The 18,276-nt window shown below is 39.3% G+C and overlaps 2 protein-coding genes across 3 annotated transcripts; both read right to left on the bottom strand.

Annotated features, from left to right (window-relative positions):
• Positions 1-1,380: 1,380 nt before the first annotated feature.
• plac8l1 (PLAC8 like 1) lies at positions 1,381-4,403 on the bottom strand. Its single transcript, XM_087807412.1, has 4 exons — positions 4,356-4,403; positions 3,371-3,504; positions 3,158-3,294; positions 1,381-3,087 (listed from the first exon to the last, which is right to left on the bottom strand). Exons 1-4 carry the CDS (start codon positions 4,379-4,381, stop codon positions 2,956-2,958), a joined length of 429 nt encoding a protein of 142 aa, XP_087663538.1. The 5' UTR covers positions 4,382-4,403; the 3' UTR covers positions 1,381-2,955.
• Positions 4,404-5,750: 1,347 nt separating this feature from the next.
• Positions 5,751-18,232, bottom strand: lars1b (leucyl-tRNA synthetase 1b). Of its 2 annotated transcripts, XM_087807417.1 has the most exons (32): positions 18,122-18,232; positions 17,749-17,870; positions 16,329-16,416; positions 16,175-16,255; positions 15,967-16,107; positions 15,604-15,765; positions 15,407-15,519; positions 15,268-15,331; positions 15,110-15,198; positions 14,818-15,043; positions 14,649-14,736; positions 14,010-14,086; positions 13,880-13,933; positions 13,672-13,812; positions 12,874-12,951; positions 12,703-12,788; positions 12,563-12,628; positions 12,413-12,495; positions 11,639-11,777; positions 11,334-11,546; positions 11,027-11,084; positions 10,729-10,792; positions 10,381-10,564; positions 9,983-10,073; positions 9,754-9,894; positions 9,277-9,417; positions 7,810-7,920; positions 7,576-7,686; positions 7,284-7,388; positions 6,908-7,003; positions 6,666-6,798; positions 5,751-6,186 (listed from the first exon to the last, which is right to left on the bottom strand). In XM_087807417.1, the coding sequence occupies exons 1-32, from the start codon at positions 18,125-18,127 to the stop codon at positions 5,981-5,983; spliced, it is 3,558 nt and encodes a 1,185-aa protein (XP_087663543.1). In that variant the 5' UTR covers positions 18,128-18,232; the 3' UTR covers positions 5,751-5,980. The 2 variants fall into 2 exon arrangements, with proteins under 2 accessions (XP_087663543.1, XP_087663544.1); XM_087807418.1 differs by lacking the exon at positions 18,122-18,232 and having other exon boundaries at positions 17,749-17,876.
• Between the last annotated feature and the right edge of the window lie 44 nt (positions 18,233-18,276).

Genomic DNA, 18,276 nt, shown 5'->3' with positions numbered 1-18,276 from the left:
TGTGAAGCAGGGCCGGGTCTAGGCTGGGGCAAGAGGGGGCCTGGCCCCCTCAAATAAATGTTGTGCCCCCTCAAACTTACATGTAAGTTAGTAAGTAACAGCACAATGCCCCCTCAAGATTTGTGGCTGCCCCCTCAGACATGCCTGTCTAGACCCGGCCCTGGTGTGAAGAATGCTGTTGATATATGAAAGAACAAGTAGCTAATTGAATAAGTTTCCCCTTTGGGTGTATATACTTGTAAATGTGACACTAAAGAAGTCGGCGCCTCACCAACCATGAACCTCACGTCACTGCCGATGTCAATGGCGAAAGAATAAAAAGCTTTTATGCAGTAGTTCGAAGGTTACTTGAGGTGTTATTTGAGACGAAGAGAAGAAGAAAACTAAATAAAAAGTATTCCAGTAAAGGGTTTTCATTGTTGCAGCATCTGCAGGTGGAGGGAATAGTTTTGCCCTTTGAGGAGAGTCTGCTTCACCGTTTAAATAACGTTTTCATTTCTGCGACGTCGCCTCTCGTTGATTCCGAGAGAAGCAGAAGATCTGGATGGATTCATAACTGGAGCAAAGTGTCGCGACATGAGAGACTCGAGAAATCATGAAAATTAGGTTTTAATCGAGTAAATTAAATAACAGTGTTTTTTTTATTTGTGTTATTTGGCTTCTAATTTTTTTTAATGTAATTTTAATTTAAGGTCCAACCAATGATTTAGAATAAACAGACAAATCAATATTTTAATAACTTATCAAGCGACAAGAGAAGATTATAATGAATTGACTAAATTAACAACACATATGCACAATTAATGTCATTAAAAAAAAGAACTAAAAAAAGAAGCAACACATTTCTCTTTGAGTTTCCATATTTACATTTTTATATCTAATATGTCAATATTAAATTACTTTAAATAACTGAGCAACTGGTATTCTGAAGATTTTATTTTCTACACTTAAATAAACCGTTAAGTCACAGGATTGCTGTAGATTTATTGTTTATTTAGGATTTTATTTTCTTGGGTTTTTTTTTATTTTAATATAGTAAACAATACAGTGCTTTATTATTATTATTATTGGAATTATGAGTATTATTTAGTAATATACTTCTACTATTACAATCCACCTTTTTTTTTATTCACCAATTATTTTTGTTGTTTTTCCATAATCTTGTTTTTTCAATGTAAAAATAGTCCCTCAAAATGGTTTTATTTTCAAAGAAAAAGGTTCAAACAAACATCTAGAACTTGAACAAAGAGGGTTTTGTCCTTCATTTTTGTCCATCATTCTTTGCACCATTCTTTCTTTTTCAAAAGTATTCCAAGCTCTTCTTGAATGAGACATTTCTCTATTGTACGTTGCTTGTTCTGCTTCGACTTCTGTCCAACATCAAATCTCAGGAATGTGTTTTCGCTGCTGTCGCTTGATTGATCGTCCGACACACAGATGTTTAGCGATCGTCTCGAACGTGTCGTTACACAGTCATTACAGCCCGGAGGTTCGAAGGATGCTCGTCTCCTCGCGCCGCCGTCAAGCCGGAAACATAATGTGTCTGCTGACCTTTGGATGACAAGATGATATGGAACGCTCGTGGTTTGGAATTCCACCGAGACTCCTCGTCATCGCCCCGGAACCTTTTTGACTTTTAACTTCACATTTTGAAGGTTTTCGACAGTGAAACTTCAGTATGAATGTGCGTCAGGCCTGAACTGTGACTGAAATACTAGCAAACACTGCAAACATGAACCAAAAAATGGAAGGAAAAGAGTAATCTTAAAGAGTTTAAGATAAAAATAAGAGGTATATATTAGTTATATTTAAAATACATTTTATGAAAAGGGACATCATATAAAAAACAGTTTAAATTAAAAAGCATTAGACACAAATTATATAAACCAACCCAAAAATATTTTTCTAAAATGATTAAATGTATTCCAAGGGAAAATGGAGAGCAATAGCTTTCGAAAAATGTATAAATGTGTATTTAAAACTACTAGAAAGCCTGGAAATCTTTTAAAAAAAAAATACTACATAAGTAAAGAATAATAAAAAATGAAAATAACAACAAATAATAGTTGTTTGAATTTTTAGGTTGGCTGGTATTGAACTATTGAAACCAATTTACAAAATAAGTTTCCAATTTTAAATAAATGGAAAAGATAATCAGCAAAACCAACGTTCCAGTCCCAACGGACGAGGTGAAAACAAAGCAACGTCATCAAAATGAAAAAAATACTAATAATTTTGAAGTCTCTTAAATCTGGAAATAAGATTCTTAATCAAAAAGCTAAAAAAAAAATGCATAAAAACTATTTTCTTTAAACAAAAATGTAGCAAAACTTAATTTCAGGTCCCGGCAGAACACGTGAAAATAAAGAAATGTAACTAAAAAATTTTAATGGAATTTTCTGGAAGTGTCTTCCATCCAGAAAAACAGAAACTTCTCAATGAAAAAGCTGGAAAAAAAAGGCCAAAAAAAAGGAGCTTCTCTCAAATTGCCGCAGAACCAAAGGTTAGATCCCATGTGAAATCAAAGGTTGTAACCAAAAAACTGGAAATCAAATGTTCTGAAGTCTCTTCAATCCAGGCAAAAAATAAAGTTCACAATGAAATAGTAAAAAAAAAAAAAAAAGTTAATCTTCTCTAAAAATGCTGTAAAACCAGCGAATTTTCTTACAAAAATTTCGAAAATGGGATTTTCGGGAGTCTTCTTTGAATCAAAAACTTGAAATTAAGAGTGGGGCATCTAAAAATATGAAAGAAATGCTGTTAAAACATAGTTTCTGAAGTTTCTAAAGAATTTTTCCATTGGAACTTGAAACAGGTTTTAAAATATGATATGAATCATGAAAAATATATATTAAAATGTTGTTTACAGTTTAAACAACAAATCCTAAGCAGTTACAGTATTGTGTTATTTTTTAAAGAATTGTCCGGCAGTTTATTGGGCGCATGTCTGGAGTATCAGGAGGACACGAGCGCAGTGGTCACGTGATACGTCTGAGTCTTCATCCTCAGTTTGGTTTCTCGGATCATCTGACACACGGCCAGAGAGTAACAGCAGCACACGCTGGTCCAGTCTTCACACACGCTGCCCTGTTGAACACACACAGCAGGTGACGAACACACACACACACACACACACACATGTGTGACATGGACTCACTCTGATCTTGTAGCGCTCCCTCATCCCCGCCCTTATGGCCACGGTGGTTCCAGGTAGAAGAGGCAAACACAGACACTCGCCGAACTGATGAGCCAGACTCAGGTCCAAACAGCACGGAAACAGACCTCCGACGATACCTGAGAACCAAATCCACAGATAAAAAACCCACCGCCCGAGGAAGGTTGACCCCCTCTAGAGGTCGGTCAAACTCACACGTGGTTCTGTCGGCGCAGACGTCCAGCAGGCCGGAGCTCCAGTCTCCGCCCGTCTGCGTCACCGTGGTGATGGTCGTGGTGGTGGTTCCGAGGCCGGGCTGAGTCAGGACCGGTTCTGATGCTTCAGGAAAGCTGCGGACGTAGAAGAAGCGAGTAAAGATTCATCCATTCATTCATCCATTCATCTATAGAACCAACTATCATCTACCAGACTATGTTTTATACATTTTATTTATTCAACATTTTCTTCTTCATGTCTGCTCACTGGTGATGATGAAGCTTCATGAAACAGTGTCATGTTGTTTAGAGGTCAGTAGGTGGCGCCATCAGTTTAAAAATGATGTGATGTTGCATTAGAACAGTAAAATAGTGCAGAGACCGCCATCTAGTGGACTCTGACAATATTGACACTGCTTCATGAAGCTTCATCAGAACATCAACACTGCTCACTGATTCCCATCGTCGCTTTAATTTTTTTTATAATTCCATTTTTTTAAGTCCAATATTTAAAGGTGTCTCAAAGTTTTTATCTTTTATATCGTTTTTTTTATATACAATAATTAAAAAAATAAAGAAATGTTCGAGGGTTAAAAACAGTAAATTTAAAACTTCTACATGAAAATGTTAAAAGGTGGATTTTTTTTATTTGACTAAAATATAAATAGAATAAATAAGTAAATAAAATCAAGGCTGTTGTGTTAAAAATAAGTCAACTATATAACAACTGATAGAACTAAAAAAAACAAACAGGGGTTGGGTTTTTGAAAAAAAAAAAAACATTTCAGTCAAATTTCTGTTGATAAAAATTGAGTATCACATGAGGAAATATATGTAGATATTTCACAAAATTCAACAGCTCAAAAATTTGCATTTTTTAAATTTATTTTCGGGTTAAAACGAGTCCAACACAGATATAACTCCACATACACGACATTTTCATTCAAATGTTCATTGTGAATATTTGCTGAAAACAAAAGACTTACTGGTGAGTGACAGTCGTCTGCTCCATGACGACCAGCAGCTCAGAGGAACCAGGAGCTGGTCGGAGTGACACGTCCCTACAGGGCGGATGTGTGTGTGAGTGTGTGTGTGTGTGAGCAGATAAAAAAGCAGCAGTGAAAGCGGAGGTATGCCGGAGGCTGCGTGCCTGAGATAAGTCTTACAGGCCTGAACACTCGTGGTCTGCTGGAGACGACACCTGTGCTCAGGAGATCTGGAAGAAAACGCCTGATCTGGCGTTTTATTGTCAATTTTTTTTTTCCCACGACCGTCTTGAAGAGAGACGTCGACTTTGGGGTTTTCGGTCGACTTTTAATCCTCAAGTACGAGGCATGAAGTGAAACTTGTGTGGGTTTTCACTTCCGTCTGCGAAAGTGTGTGTCGCAAGTTTACAACGTTTAATCCTTCTGGAAATCAGGAAGTGCTTTTTTTTTGTGTGATGATTAAAGTTACGTTTCCAATATAAGATTTAACTTCTATATATTTATGGACCTGAACGAGAGCTTCCCTAGTTTGTTTCTACAATTCAGTCTTTTCTTTTTTAGTTTTTTTTTACCCATTTAAGTAACAAACTACCGCCATCTAGTGGACTCTGAAGATACTGTCACTGCTTCATGAAGCTTCATCAGAACATCACTAAACAAGATTTTGGTCCCGCGAGTAAAACTGTTCAAAGATTTTCATTATTTAATTTGACATCCCTGTGATATAAAGTAAACTATATAGATTTATATTAATATAAGTGCAATACTTGTTAATTATCATATAATTAATATTACTGAAAGAGCCCTCATCATTTTATGAATGGAAACTGATCTTTAATTTTAGATTCTAATTTTTTATATTTATTATTTATGTCAATATTTGAATAATTCCACTTACTTTCATTTCACATCAATCTTGTCCAAATCATGACTATTATTTACTTAGATTTATTTAATGATTTATTTTACGCCACTTTAATATAATGTCCCTCATTTTAATTCATCGTTTTATTCTCCTTCACCTCCTTAAAAAAAAAAGAATTGTGTGTTGGGTTTACAGCACTTTAAACAACAATTTGATTCTGACATTTTTTACCAACATCTTGTTCGTCTACAAAGATGCAACTTCACTCCAGAACAGCGACTCCCCCTGCAGGAGGGAGGACGAACAACCCCCCGCGATCTGGAGTGAAACGTCTGAGCTTTAGAGTTGAAACAAGAGAAAATAAAAACTTGAACTACACGTCAGATACTTCATACGTCTGGACGTGGTGGGGTTTAAGAACACGGCGGGTGAACAGAAGCTGACAGGCTGAACGAACAACACTCCACGCGCTTGATGTTTTATACAAGAGAGAAAACATCTGCACACACACAAAAAACGTTTTGAAAACCTTCAGATTTGTGCTTTCTTTATTTAAAAACCCTCTGTTTGCAGACACCGCGTATATTTCTTCCTTTCTTCTAAACGTCATGATTAAAGGATGAAGTCTTGACGGACATTAAAAACATCCTCAGAAGCACATCATCATCATTATGGGTCCCATTAGATCCAGACACCGACAAAACAAACTTGACCTGATTTCCTGGAGATTTTTTTTTCATGATCTCTCCCCAGAACGTGGTTAATTGAGAAGATACACCAGAGTGTCGCCCACGTCCACCGAGAGGCCGTTGGCGGCCAAGGTGACCTTCTTTTCCTGCAGGTCCACGTTGAACACGCTCTCGGCCGAGATGGGGAGTTTGCCTTTCTCCTCCTGGCCCAGGACCGGAATCCTGCGAGGCCCCAACAGAGGGTCTTCGTACCTCATCAGCTTCACTCCAGAGAGATCTGGTGTTTGGAAACCCATGCATTAGCACGAGACACGAATATGATACTTTCAACTTTTAAGCGTTAGTTTGACGAGTACTGCTGAGGAAGTCGGTAATCGTAAACCCATCATTAAACCGACCAGCAGGGGGCACCAAAAACATAAGTAACCACAGGTTTGTGTTGTCATTTTCGGATAAATATACATTATTTTACTACATCGTTTAAAATCCCAGTCACAGCATGTTTTCAGCTAATAAATAAAATGTTTCAACCCAAATGTGAAACTTATAATCACCTGTGGATAATCAATAATGTAAAAACATCCAATCATTCTGAGAATTAAAAATGATTGGATGGCGATATGTCAATCAAACTTGCCCCCTCCTCAGTTAAAATAAAAGTAATCATCATAAAGGGATGGGTTAAACTTTTAATTTCGGCCCACTCACTACATTTTGAAGAGCATCTACCCCGCCTTTAACCGAAGCCCTCCTCACCTTTGATGAGTCGGTTGATTTTGGCGAGCCTGCGGACGACACTGTCTCGGTTGTCTCCCTGTCGGATGTCCATCTTTGTGGTGAAGAGGCCGTTGGCTGGTTGAGGGTTGACGAGGGACACGCTCACTCCAGGCTGAGATCAAAAAACAGAGTTTAAATATGAAAATCAAAAAACAGCATCAAAAAAATACTGTAAAAACCCCAGAAATAAGAAAAATCTGAGTCTTGACTGAAGCTTTTACCTCAGACCTGAAGAAACAGAACGGTTTCCCGGGGCAACCGTCCTCCTTCACTTTCTCGTCTCCCTCGGACGCAAACAAGATGTCGATCTGCTCCAGCTGCAAGAAAAAAAAAAAGGAGCTTGTATCAATTCCAGTGATAAAAGATGAATGTGACCATTTCTTTTGAGCTTCTTTCTCTTCTTAAACCAAACTCCTCCACCTGTAGTTCCCTTTCGTCACAACAATCTAGTCCTGCTATTTTTTAACCCCAACTTCCTAAACTTTCGTTTCCACCCTGGCTGCACTCTCCTCCTCCCTTGATCGTATGTATTGCCAAAAAATGAATGTGAAAATTCCATCACAGTGCTGTTGAAAGTGTTCGAAAAACCCAACAAACCTCCAGAGAGTTGGTCAAATACACCAGGTTCTCCATCAGGACGGCCCGCTCGTCAAACTCCAGTTCCAGATCCAAAACTCTCGGCCCGTTCTTCTCCAGGCTCTCCTGTTGCACAACAATTTGTATTTTCAGAGACGAGACAAATCTTTTGTTGAAAAATAGTATTTTTTTAGGCGTTTTTCTCGTCTTCCGAGGACTCAAATGACCTAAAAGTCCTTCTTGTACCTGCAGTGATGCAAGGGTGACACATGAGAAGAAGCCAGACGCCTCACTCTCCCTCCCACTGGCTTACCTTGATCATGGCCACGAAAGGCATGAGTCTCTTCATGTACTTCTTCAGCTCGGGCAGAGCTCCCAACTCGCTGGCGATGACTTTGTTGTCTGGAAGAACACCCTTGTTGCTCTGAGAGGGAAGAGAAGCAACCGGTGTGACACAACAGCGAGAGGAATTTCAAATGATTACATGTGTGCTACATAAAGAGGAAAAGAAAGCCGTTTTGGTTTTGAACAGTTGTTGGTTTCTCACCTGGTAGTATTTGCCAAGCAGCGATAAAGCACTGTGCTGCCACGGAGGGTAGCTCTTGGCTACGTAGATGCTGCAGTGGGATGGTTTCTCGGGTGGTTTTGTGTCGCCTTTCTGTTGGAAGAAAACAGACACATGTGGATTCATGCCATTGTTGTTCCACAAATGACGTAACAGACGATAAAATAAAACTATAACTCAACCTTGGAGCGGCAATACGGAATATTTAAAGGATAGTTTCCGTTTCCCTCTAGTGTCAGAAGAGTGTAGCTGCAATGGAAGCTGTGCTGCAACGCACATTTGTTTACCAAATGGGTGCTAGAGTTATATAAAGACTGGGTCTCAATGATGAAACGTGAGCAGAACAAATTTGTATTTGAATCGCGAGCAGCAGGAGGCAACTTACAGGATTTTGGAAAACTCTACACCTGCTTTAAACCACATTTAGTGTTTGTGTAAATTGTAGAATACACTAATAACGTTCGTCTCTATTTGAAATGTACATTTTAATTCATATTATCCCTCTGTAATGTCAACAATACACAGATGCCTTTGAAAGATAATCATTGTGTTCATTATTTTTAATGGTTTATTTAAATCAATAAATTATAAATTCTTTCTACATGAATGTTTATTTTTAAAAATCAAAATGTAGGTTTATATTATGCTGGCACCATCACTCTATCAGGAATATGACGGTTGTATATTATTTTTATTTGAATATCATTTAGTGTTCATGTTGAAAGTGTCATATGTCCATTTACATAGATATGTCAGATTATATGTTCATTAATCGTTACATCATGATCATAATCTGGATCTTAAACCTGACAATAGTCAAATAATATAACGTATTTTTGTTATTTTAATTTCTCAAAGGCATCCATGCGTTGTTTACATAACAGAGGGGAAATATAAATACACATATATAATAGCAACAAGCTTAATTTAAATGTATTCTTGAGTTGACACAAACTACACATGGAGCAGGTGTAGAGTTTGTTAGTAGGTAAGATCGGATCGAATATTGATAAATGCCAAAATGCTGTGAATTTCACGCAGCTCACATTTGACACACAAATGAATGACATCCATCATTTGGCGGTTGAGTTCAACTGAATATCGCCATCCTATAATTGTGGTCCGTTATTGATTGGACAGTGTATTCATGATGACCGTCCTCCTTTGAAAATACACTTTACAGAAAGACTTTAATTTTGACGAGCTTTAAAAACCATCTACAGTTTTGAATTATTCTTAAGAACATTTTGAGTCTAGTTCTGGCTTCAGGGGATGTTGCAAAGGATCAACCCTTTGCTCATCAGAGCTTCACATCTCCCTCCTCTGAAGAATTAGTGCCAACACTCCTACACCCGCCTACGGCCTCCTAAATTTAGTTAAATCATCATGGAAACATTCAACCTCTACTTAAACCATTTCCTCAAAAGTGAAATCTTCACCATGTCCTACCTTGTTTTTAGGTGGATACATGTATGCCTTCAGCCTCAGGCGGAGGTCGTGCGCCGTCTCCATCAGGTACTGAGATGAGCGCATCAGAATCTCATCGACCGGACCTGCCGCCGGCCACGATGCCTTGATCAACGAGGTGGTCTGTCAGACAAATGACAGAAGCAGATGTGGACTATTATTATCTTTCTATTAGCATCACAAAAGTGCTGATGAAATGATCGCACAGATCAAAGTGTTGGTTTGCTATGTAAGGGGAAAAAAGCAATCTCTTGCATAGCAGCGTTCCTAAAAATCAAGCGTAAGAATTTTCCAGGAATGTCGGCTCCTTCAGACCTCCGTTTACATCCATCAAATTAGCCACGGGGGTCTCTGTGGAGGCCTCGAGAGCCTTTCCAAAACTCACCGTCGCTTGAACACTCTTGACAGGAAAAGGACGACTCCAAAATGAGAGTTCAAAAAAGAAGGCTAGTTTCTTACCTTACCCAGAAGACCCCAGGTGTATTCACAGAGGTGCGGGCAGATGGGCGCCAGCAGCAAGGTTTGTCTCTCGATGAACTGGAAGACCAGATCTCTGTGCATCCCTTCGATGGCCAACTCCCTGTACTTGTCTTTGGCAGCCTGTGAGCCACCATTGACGGAACACAAAGTGATGTATAACAAACATTCAAGTATCAAAAGCATTCTTGAAATTGACATCTGGACAAACCTGGAACTCAAAGAAGCCGGTCTTCAGAGCTTCTTTGTACATCATCTTGTCATAGTGCTGCTCCGTCTTCAGGATCCCCGAGTTAATCTCACTAAAGCCAACAGAAAGTATCATCATGTCATCTGTCTCACCTCATGATGAGAGATAATGGAAGAATAACAGAGTCACAAACACATCAAACATAATAGGCATGTCAAAAGTAAGGGTACATTACTCTCCATTTTAGCTGGCCTTTCATTTGTGGCTCATTAGAAGAAAACATATAAAACCATTAAAATTGTAACTGTAAATTTCACAGCTTTTTCAAAAGCAAAATCGCATGAGAACAAGGAATTCTGATCGAGAGCCAGTTACCTTTCTGGAGACAAACACTTTACTATGTTTTTAAACTCATTTACCTGGCAAAGACCCGGTCGTTGAAGGTAGTGGCAGGTCCGGTCCGCAGATTGTTCTGGTTGGCGATCATCTCCTTCACCCACTCCACCCACGTGTAAAGGCGCAGGATCCCAGCGTCGGCCATGGTCTCCACAAAGTTGGCGTCCTCCACCGTGTCGCCGGCGTCAGCGAGTGCCAGACGCATCCCTGGAGCAAGAGTTTTACTTCATAAAGCGCTGCTCACCCCGTCCCTTAATATTGCCACCTTGTTTGAAGTGGTATCAAGAAGATAATTGACTCAAAAGAGTCATAAGTAGACGAGTGTTCCGGCTCAATGGAGGAGGAAGATAAATCAAGTAGAAACTGCTCACCATCTGCTGAGAACTTGTCAATCGCCTCGCTGAGAGTGAGGAAGTTTCCAGTGGATTTGGACATCTGGCGAAAACAAAGAGATAAACAGATGTTTGACGACACGAATGTTTCACGAAACATTATCGACAACTGTGTAAAGACAAGGAATTGATGCGAAGGATTTCAGAAACTGAAAGTCAACATTAGCAAATAAAGTTCAAGGAAACCCTGAAAGGTCGAACGGTTGACCTTGTGAATACACCACGTATGTACAGGTGAGTTGACTACAGAATATCTGATAGAAACAGTAGGCGGCACCTTTTCAGAGTTGAGGAGCAGATGTCCGTTGGCTCGAACTGCCTGTGGCCACTTTCCACTGAGGATTCGAGAGAGAAAATAGAATTAACATGTTTTAAAACCAAACAGAAGGACACTTCTTTTAACCAGAAAAGCAGAAAGATATGAATGCCCTGTAGTCTAGTTCATCATCAACTGAAGGACACTCCTACATTTTTATCATCTGTCCGCATCCCACAATCGTCGTAATCATTATTTTAAAGCACTTTGCAGGAAATACCCTTAATTGTAATAGTTACACGTTCATATCTTCATCAGACAGACTCACCTGTCTTTGGGCCACATGGCCACATGGTTGTACAGGTAGTAGGAAAGATGATTCGGCACCAAGTCTTTGCCAGAGACACGGACATCTACCGGATACCAATACTCAAACTCCCTTCTCAGTTTCTGGAGATGCTCTTTCGGGATGCTGGTCTTCGGGAAAGGAGACATCTTGAAAAAGATGAAGTCCCAAACGTCTTTGGTCATCTGTTCCGGCCTGTGGAACAACGTGATAGAAGTCACAGTTTGCTAATAGGCGATGAAAACCATCAGTCAGAATTTGGGATCAGTTGTAGCTGGTCGTCTTACTTGATGTTTAGTGGCGACCTTCCCTGTCCGTTCAGCACTCCTCCCTGGAGCAGGTGGGCGACCGTGTAGTAGGCCATGTAGATGGTGGAGTCCGATAGCGACTCGATGAGCCACTGCTCGTCCCAAGGTAGCCGCGTACCTACAGTGAAAGAAAAGGGAGTCAAAACTGAAAATAGTAATTGTTCATTTTATTCATAAGGCGCCACAGCACTCACGGACAGTCAACAACAACAGGAACACAGAATTTCATAAGGTTAAACTACATGAAAAAATGTGTTTAAATATTTGGGTTTTAAGGTTAGCTTGAAAAAAATCCAGCAAGTTAATGTTACAAATGTTCGGTGGCAGATCCATGATACTCTAGCTACACATCCAACAGCAGAACCTGGGCATACATGCAGTAGAATGTCAGCCTTTGTGCTTGGTTTCGTTTTTCTATTGCTCATTTCATTATTTTGTTCTGTACTGACACCACAAAAAAATCCATATGTTGTGTTTACACCACTGGCAGTAAAAGTACCAGATTCTGATTCTGATAAGAAGCTTTTGTTGCCTCTGTTAGCTGATGCACGGCCTTGCCTGTTATTCGTCGATAATCCTTTGTCTCCACCTACAGACTGAGCCTGACAAAGCAGCTTGCTGAGGCCTTTTGACTTTTATACAGTAGATAAAATAATCTTCGAGAAGTTACAGTAGTAAGCCAAATTAGACGTGAACTGAACTTTACATCTACAGTTTATAAGACAGAAATGAAGACCTGGAAATATTACTTACCAAGTCCATATGTTCGAGAGCAGGCATGCTCCTGCAGCCATGCTAAGGTCGCCTCAAAGTTTCTCCTCGTCTCGTCGCAAAACCTGGGAAATTGAAAACGTAAACCTTCTTAAATATAAAGTTTGTCGCGTGAAAAAAATTAAATCTTACGTTTCCATTGACTTGAGAGCTTCATTGGCCTTCTGCTTCCACTCTGCATCTGCATAGTCCAGATACCTAAAATACATTTTTATCCATCATCATCATCATACTCTGAAATAATTAAACTTTTATTTCCTTTCTCAACTCACCACTGGTCGCAGTGAGCCACCACACATTCGTCAGCCGACCTTGACATGACCTGCTTTTCCGGCTCCATGTAGATCATTGCCTCATTCTGGTGACACATTCATGAATCAACAATAATATTCACAAATAATTAGAATAAGATAATGAAACATTGATGAAGGGGAAACGCATACTTTGTCGATCATCATCTTCTGAATGGGTTTTTTCACATCCTGGACCTTCTGCCCCTTGTAGCCGTCAACAAGCATGATCTGAGACCAAAAAGAATGAAAACATCTGAAAACAACAATAGAACATGACATGTATCGGCATTGCTGCCTTTGTTTAAAAAAAATGAGAAATTGTTCAAAGAAAAAGCAATTATTTTGTAATCCTATCTGCGTAGACTATTTAGCAAAGGTGGAACACTTCTGGGAAGTGAAGTTTTACACAAATAGTAACCCAATTCTTAATTTATAAACACATGTATTAACTAAACTGTTTTCATTTAGATTTGTTGTGTATTTACTTGAATAAAAACACAAAACACTTCAAAGACTTGCGCAATAATTTAAAGTATTATCTTGTTTAGAATTGTGAAATTAATGTAATTTCATCTCTGGAACACACAGATATCAAAGTAGAAAAAGCTCTCTGTCTTTACACTTGAAACCATTTTTAAACACAAAAGCTACATGCTCACTCTTAAAGCTTTTTTATGAGTCTTTTGTGTTCATTTGCCTGATTGATTTCTTACTAACGGATATTATTTACAGGTAAAGTAGGTTCTGATAAACAAAGTAAATCCTGATCAGGTTCAAGGAATTAAAAAAATAAATAAAAACAGCTTATGTTCACAAAAATAGACCTGTAGGTTAAATGTTAAAGGGTGACACTGGCTTATCGCTGAATGAGTTCCAATGTCATTGTTAAATTTACTTTCTGGAACGTTTGGAAAGTTCTGATCAGCTACCGGAACACAAACAACTCACCCCCTCGTAGAAGCCCTTCAGATAGACTTTCTCTTTGGCTTCTGCCAGCTTCTCCCTGTCGTTCTGACTCTGGATCTTGAGCTCGTCGCACACCACTGGAGCCGACAGGTTGCCGTAACCTGGTATCTCGATAATCGGTATCTAGAGGACAATAGAGGTACTTTATAAGACAACAAGTTTTTTTTACATTTTGTCATTTAATGTTTACCGGTTCGAATGGTAGAACCATCTTATCCTCAATCCCGTACTTCTCCCTGAGGGCCTGTGAAGTTGCAAACAGAAACATTTAAGTCCCATGTAATTGAAAAGAATATTCATAAATATTTGAAGGTACTCACCTGCTTTTTCTTGAGGTCCCTGAGAGCAGCGATGTCATCAGGAGCATCAGATGGTACGCTGGTGACGACGCCAGTGCCTGGATCAAACATGTGGACAGTGAACGCCGTTATAGTCAACAATGATACCAGGTGCTCTCAACTCTCAGCCACACTCTTTTATTCGCCATCCGGCAAATGAGCCTCAGTACAAACTAGCAAAGATGTACAAAGCCCCAGTAATAAAATACCGAAAAGCACATCCCTCAGGTCTCTTAGAATAAAACAATTTGCCGTTGATACGTTTCTCTGAGATTCCAGAGGCATGTAATCATGCTCTCCTCTGGGCCCAAAAATACACCAATGCCTCATTTTATTCTCACTGAACAGAACATTAATTTTAATGGAAACCACCACACCTAGAAAATTAAAAACATTTTTCAATCTATTCTCCAATAAATGTTCTAGTATTAACTGTGTATTATGCATCATTTGCTGAAATCTTTTTTGCTTCAATTATATAAGTAGGTCTATAGAGTGAACGACAAAAAAAAATAATTAATTGTTATACTTTGCGGTAAACCCAACCAACACTATCGAACCAGTAGTAATAAGAATTAAGATGATCCTGGAGTTCTGCCTCCAACTATCCTCGTCATGTACCTTTATCTTCTTTGATGGTGAGCATGGGCAGGGCATAGATGATCTTATACGATGTCAGAGGAGCACTGAGGGCGCAGCCAAGAATGTCCTAGAGGTAAACAAATCATTCAATCATCAACATATCTAAAGAATATGAGTTTGTGTCATCACTATGATGATGAAAAGATACCTGTCCCAGTATTTCCATCACCACAGGAACAATTCCATTCTCCTTGGTGAAGCCCTGGAAGGACATGTTCCTGGCAGATCTCTTGGTGCAAATGAAGACGTCCCCGCTTCTGGTCTCAAAGGCCACATACTTTATATCGGGCCGGACCCAGCAGTTGGTCTGACCGAACATGGTCTCGGGTCTGAGAGTTGCAGCCACCAGGAAGATGTTTTTGCCCTTCATGGCACTTAAATTAACAAAGAAATCCCAGAATGAGACAAGGGACTCGTATTTAAAATAAGCAAAAGGTTACCTGCTGTAAAATACTTTGGACTTGAATCTTGCAGTGAATGGCTCAACAATCTTCATCTTGACGAGAGTGTACTCCTGAGGACCAACTCCCTGATGACCACAAAAACAATAGTTTTATTTTTGAAATAACATTGTTCAGTAACAGACAATTAACTTTACCTCTCCAGTCTGCCTGTCATGATCCATGCAAGGTTGTCCATCCTTAGGAGAGTAGATTGTATACCTGTGTCAAAAGAGATTATCAAGGTTTTACAGCATTCTTAAATGAAAAAAAAAAAAACATAAATCAAGACCTCACCTTTTTCCAAATTTAATTTTCTTTCTCTCTTTCAGAGTCAGAAACTGCCACCTGACAAAAGAGTCATAGAAGGGGTTCACGTCGGTCGTGATGAAGGAGCGACGCCAGTCAACCTGCGAGGATAAAAAAAATCATTGAATATGTACATTTTTCTTTGATTTTCTTTTTCAATGATATGCAAGAACCAAAAGAGTCACCTTGACTCCCATCATCTTCAGGTCTTTGACAGCCAGAGGAGGGAAATACTCCAACCAGTGCTCGGCATCAGCAAATCTTTCAATATCCTTGTCACCGAGTCCCAGCGACCTCATGATGTTCCACTGGAAGGCGGACGTTCCAGATTTGGCCACAGCTTTACTCTAAAGGTGAAATAAAAATGTTTCATGTCATTTTTAACTCATTTAACAACTAAGAAACTAGAATCAAAAGTATTTAAATACAGAGACATTAATGATGTTTCACAGTATTGAACAGATGTGTTGGGCTGAACAAAGAGAGACACAGGGCGATACAAAGTACCATCTACAGTACATTAAATAAGGTTTCTAACAACATTCTACCTTTTTTCCCTTTGCCTTGTCTTTGATGATTATTTCATCTGATGTATCCGGCTTCTCTTTTTCTTCCTCTCCATCATCATCAGGAAACTGTGGAGGGTTCCCATACACCTCCATCTCTCTCTTGAGCTTGTCTGCACATGCCTTGATGATGAAGATAGGACAGGTCCATCAGTCACAAGGACATAAAAACAAGGAGATCAACACTTACTTTGATTGGCATTCCTGTGCAGTGCAGGCCAAAAGGGAAAAGGCATTTTTTGCCCTTCAGAGACTGATAACCAACCCCAAACTGCAAACAAGTTGCAAAATAAGTCATGTGGTTTATGAAAAAATGACTGCACGTTACATTTTGTATCACTTACTTCACACTTGGACAAGCTGAACGTGTGGCCAAGGTGCAATCTGCCATTCATGTAAGGGTATGGGAAGGTAACAAAGTACTTGTTTTTGCTGCCAAGAGAAAACACAGACGATTAAGTTATGTAAATGTGTAGGGCTGGTTATCGAACTTTGTTTTTTGTATTTAGGTTAGCATCGAAACATGCTTTGTCTTTTGGTTAAAAGTTTTGATACCCGGAAGTAAATCAAATGATCAAGACTTGAAAATGCTGTGGGCGATTGGCTGTCATGTTTACAGACAGGTTCACATCTTAGTCTGTAGATCATCCCCAGGATAAAGTTTGTGATGTGATTCCGAGCTGGTTAAATGCTAATAAATAAATAGATGGACAAACTTTATTAATCCCTCTGGAGAGCTCCTTTGGGAAATTGTCGCGCACGATACAGACTGAAGTAATTTGTTAAAGCACCTAAATGTGCAAAGATTAATTTAAGTTGCAAGTTACTCCGTGTTTGACTGAATGATGAGTCAGCAGCCATAAACTCGACATTCAAGTACACCAGTGAACGTGTAGCAGCCTCCTTTTTTCACCACCGGACTTCTACTCTGTCTGAGAGCACCAACTATGACGCTACATCTGGATATCAACAGGTAAATGTCCTGAACCCTTGCGTTATCTCAAGCCTCCCTGGCTTCCAGAAATACACATGGAGTGAAGGATTGTGTTTACCTTGACCCAGCGATAACACAAGGCTTAATGTCACGATATTCTGTAGCTTTACCTTATAATTTATTGTGTGGGCTAGTTGATCATCCACTAATGTTTGACTGTTGTGTTTATCTTCTCTTTACAGAAGCCTCTGGAACCTGATGTGACAGGGACAGTGCCATGTGTGATGCTATCAAACTTGGCAACCAAGTGTAAGGTAAGGTAAAACTTTATTGATCCCTCAGGAAGTCTCCTTCGGGAAATTGCTTAATTGTTTCGTATCTCTGTGTTCAAAACACACTCAGAGCTACTTTTTCCATTGCTGGGACACCTTTAGCTAGGAGCAGGCTTGTCTGTGTCCCAAGAAAACAAACAGGTTCATTTTTCTATACAAAAACTGCCAAGCAGTGAGTACTGTCGTAAGGTTGGTTAGTAAGAATGTTGTCACTTGTTTGCACCAGATACTTTTTGGACTACAAATGTATTGGACATTTGCCAAATAATAAAACTAAGATTTGTACAATGCGTTGTTTCATTTCTTTTTTTGCTAGAATGTATCTTGTGACAGGGGTATTGAAAAAAGTATCGTCAGGATCAGGTATCACAGGTTCTCGATCGAGACCCATCTCTATATACGTGACACTTTTAAAGTACACGTGTCAAAAACCCACAAAACAGGCCAGAGTTAAATTTTTACTGGCGGATGGCAATGCAGAAACATAAGAAGGCTTACTTTGAACATTCCCCCAGTGTTGTTGGTGCATCACTTTCAAAGATCTTCTCCTTTTCCCATTTTTCCTGGATCTCCAACTCAATTTTTCTCAAGAAGTCCAACTTTGCTGTTCCTTTTCTTTCCTGCATATAGATACATATGCGGTATAATGCACGGTGTTATGAATAAACAACAATACACGCTTTTATTCATAATAATAAAGATTTTTAGATAAATCACAATAGGGGATTAAATCTGTTTTCACTTGAGCCGTGTCTACGAGCGTATGTTAGCCAATGTGGCTACTAGCTTTAGCAGTTCCTGACTTAAATTACAACAAAATGAGAAAGCATAGAAAGCGTTGTATAATGCAATAGTTTTTCGATTAACATACCGTCATCTTCTATACGCTAAATGACGACTAAAGATGTTTTATTGAAGAAAAAGGCACAGCAGAAGTAGTTCAGTCTGACAAACCCACGCCACCGGTGCCGGCTGATGACACACAGAGTCAAACTCGCGCGGTGACTGCTGGGAAATGTAGTCCCC

This window comes from Callionymus lyra, chromosome 14 (genome assembly GCF_982586985.1).
Source record: "Callionymus lyra chromosome 14, fCalLyr1.hap1.1, whole genome shotgun sequence".
Lineage (NCBI taxonomy): Eukaryota > Metazoa > Chordata > Actinopteri > Syngnathiformes > Callionymidae > Callionymus > Callionymus lyra.
This window is presented reverse-complemented; position numbering and strand designations above follow the sequence as displayed.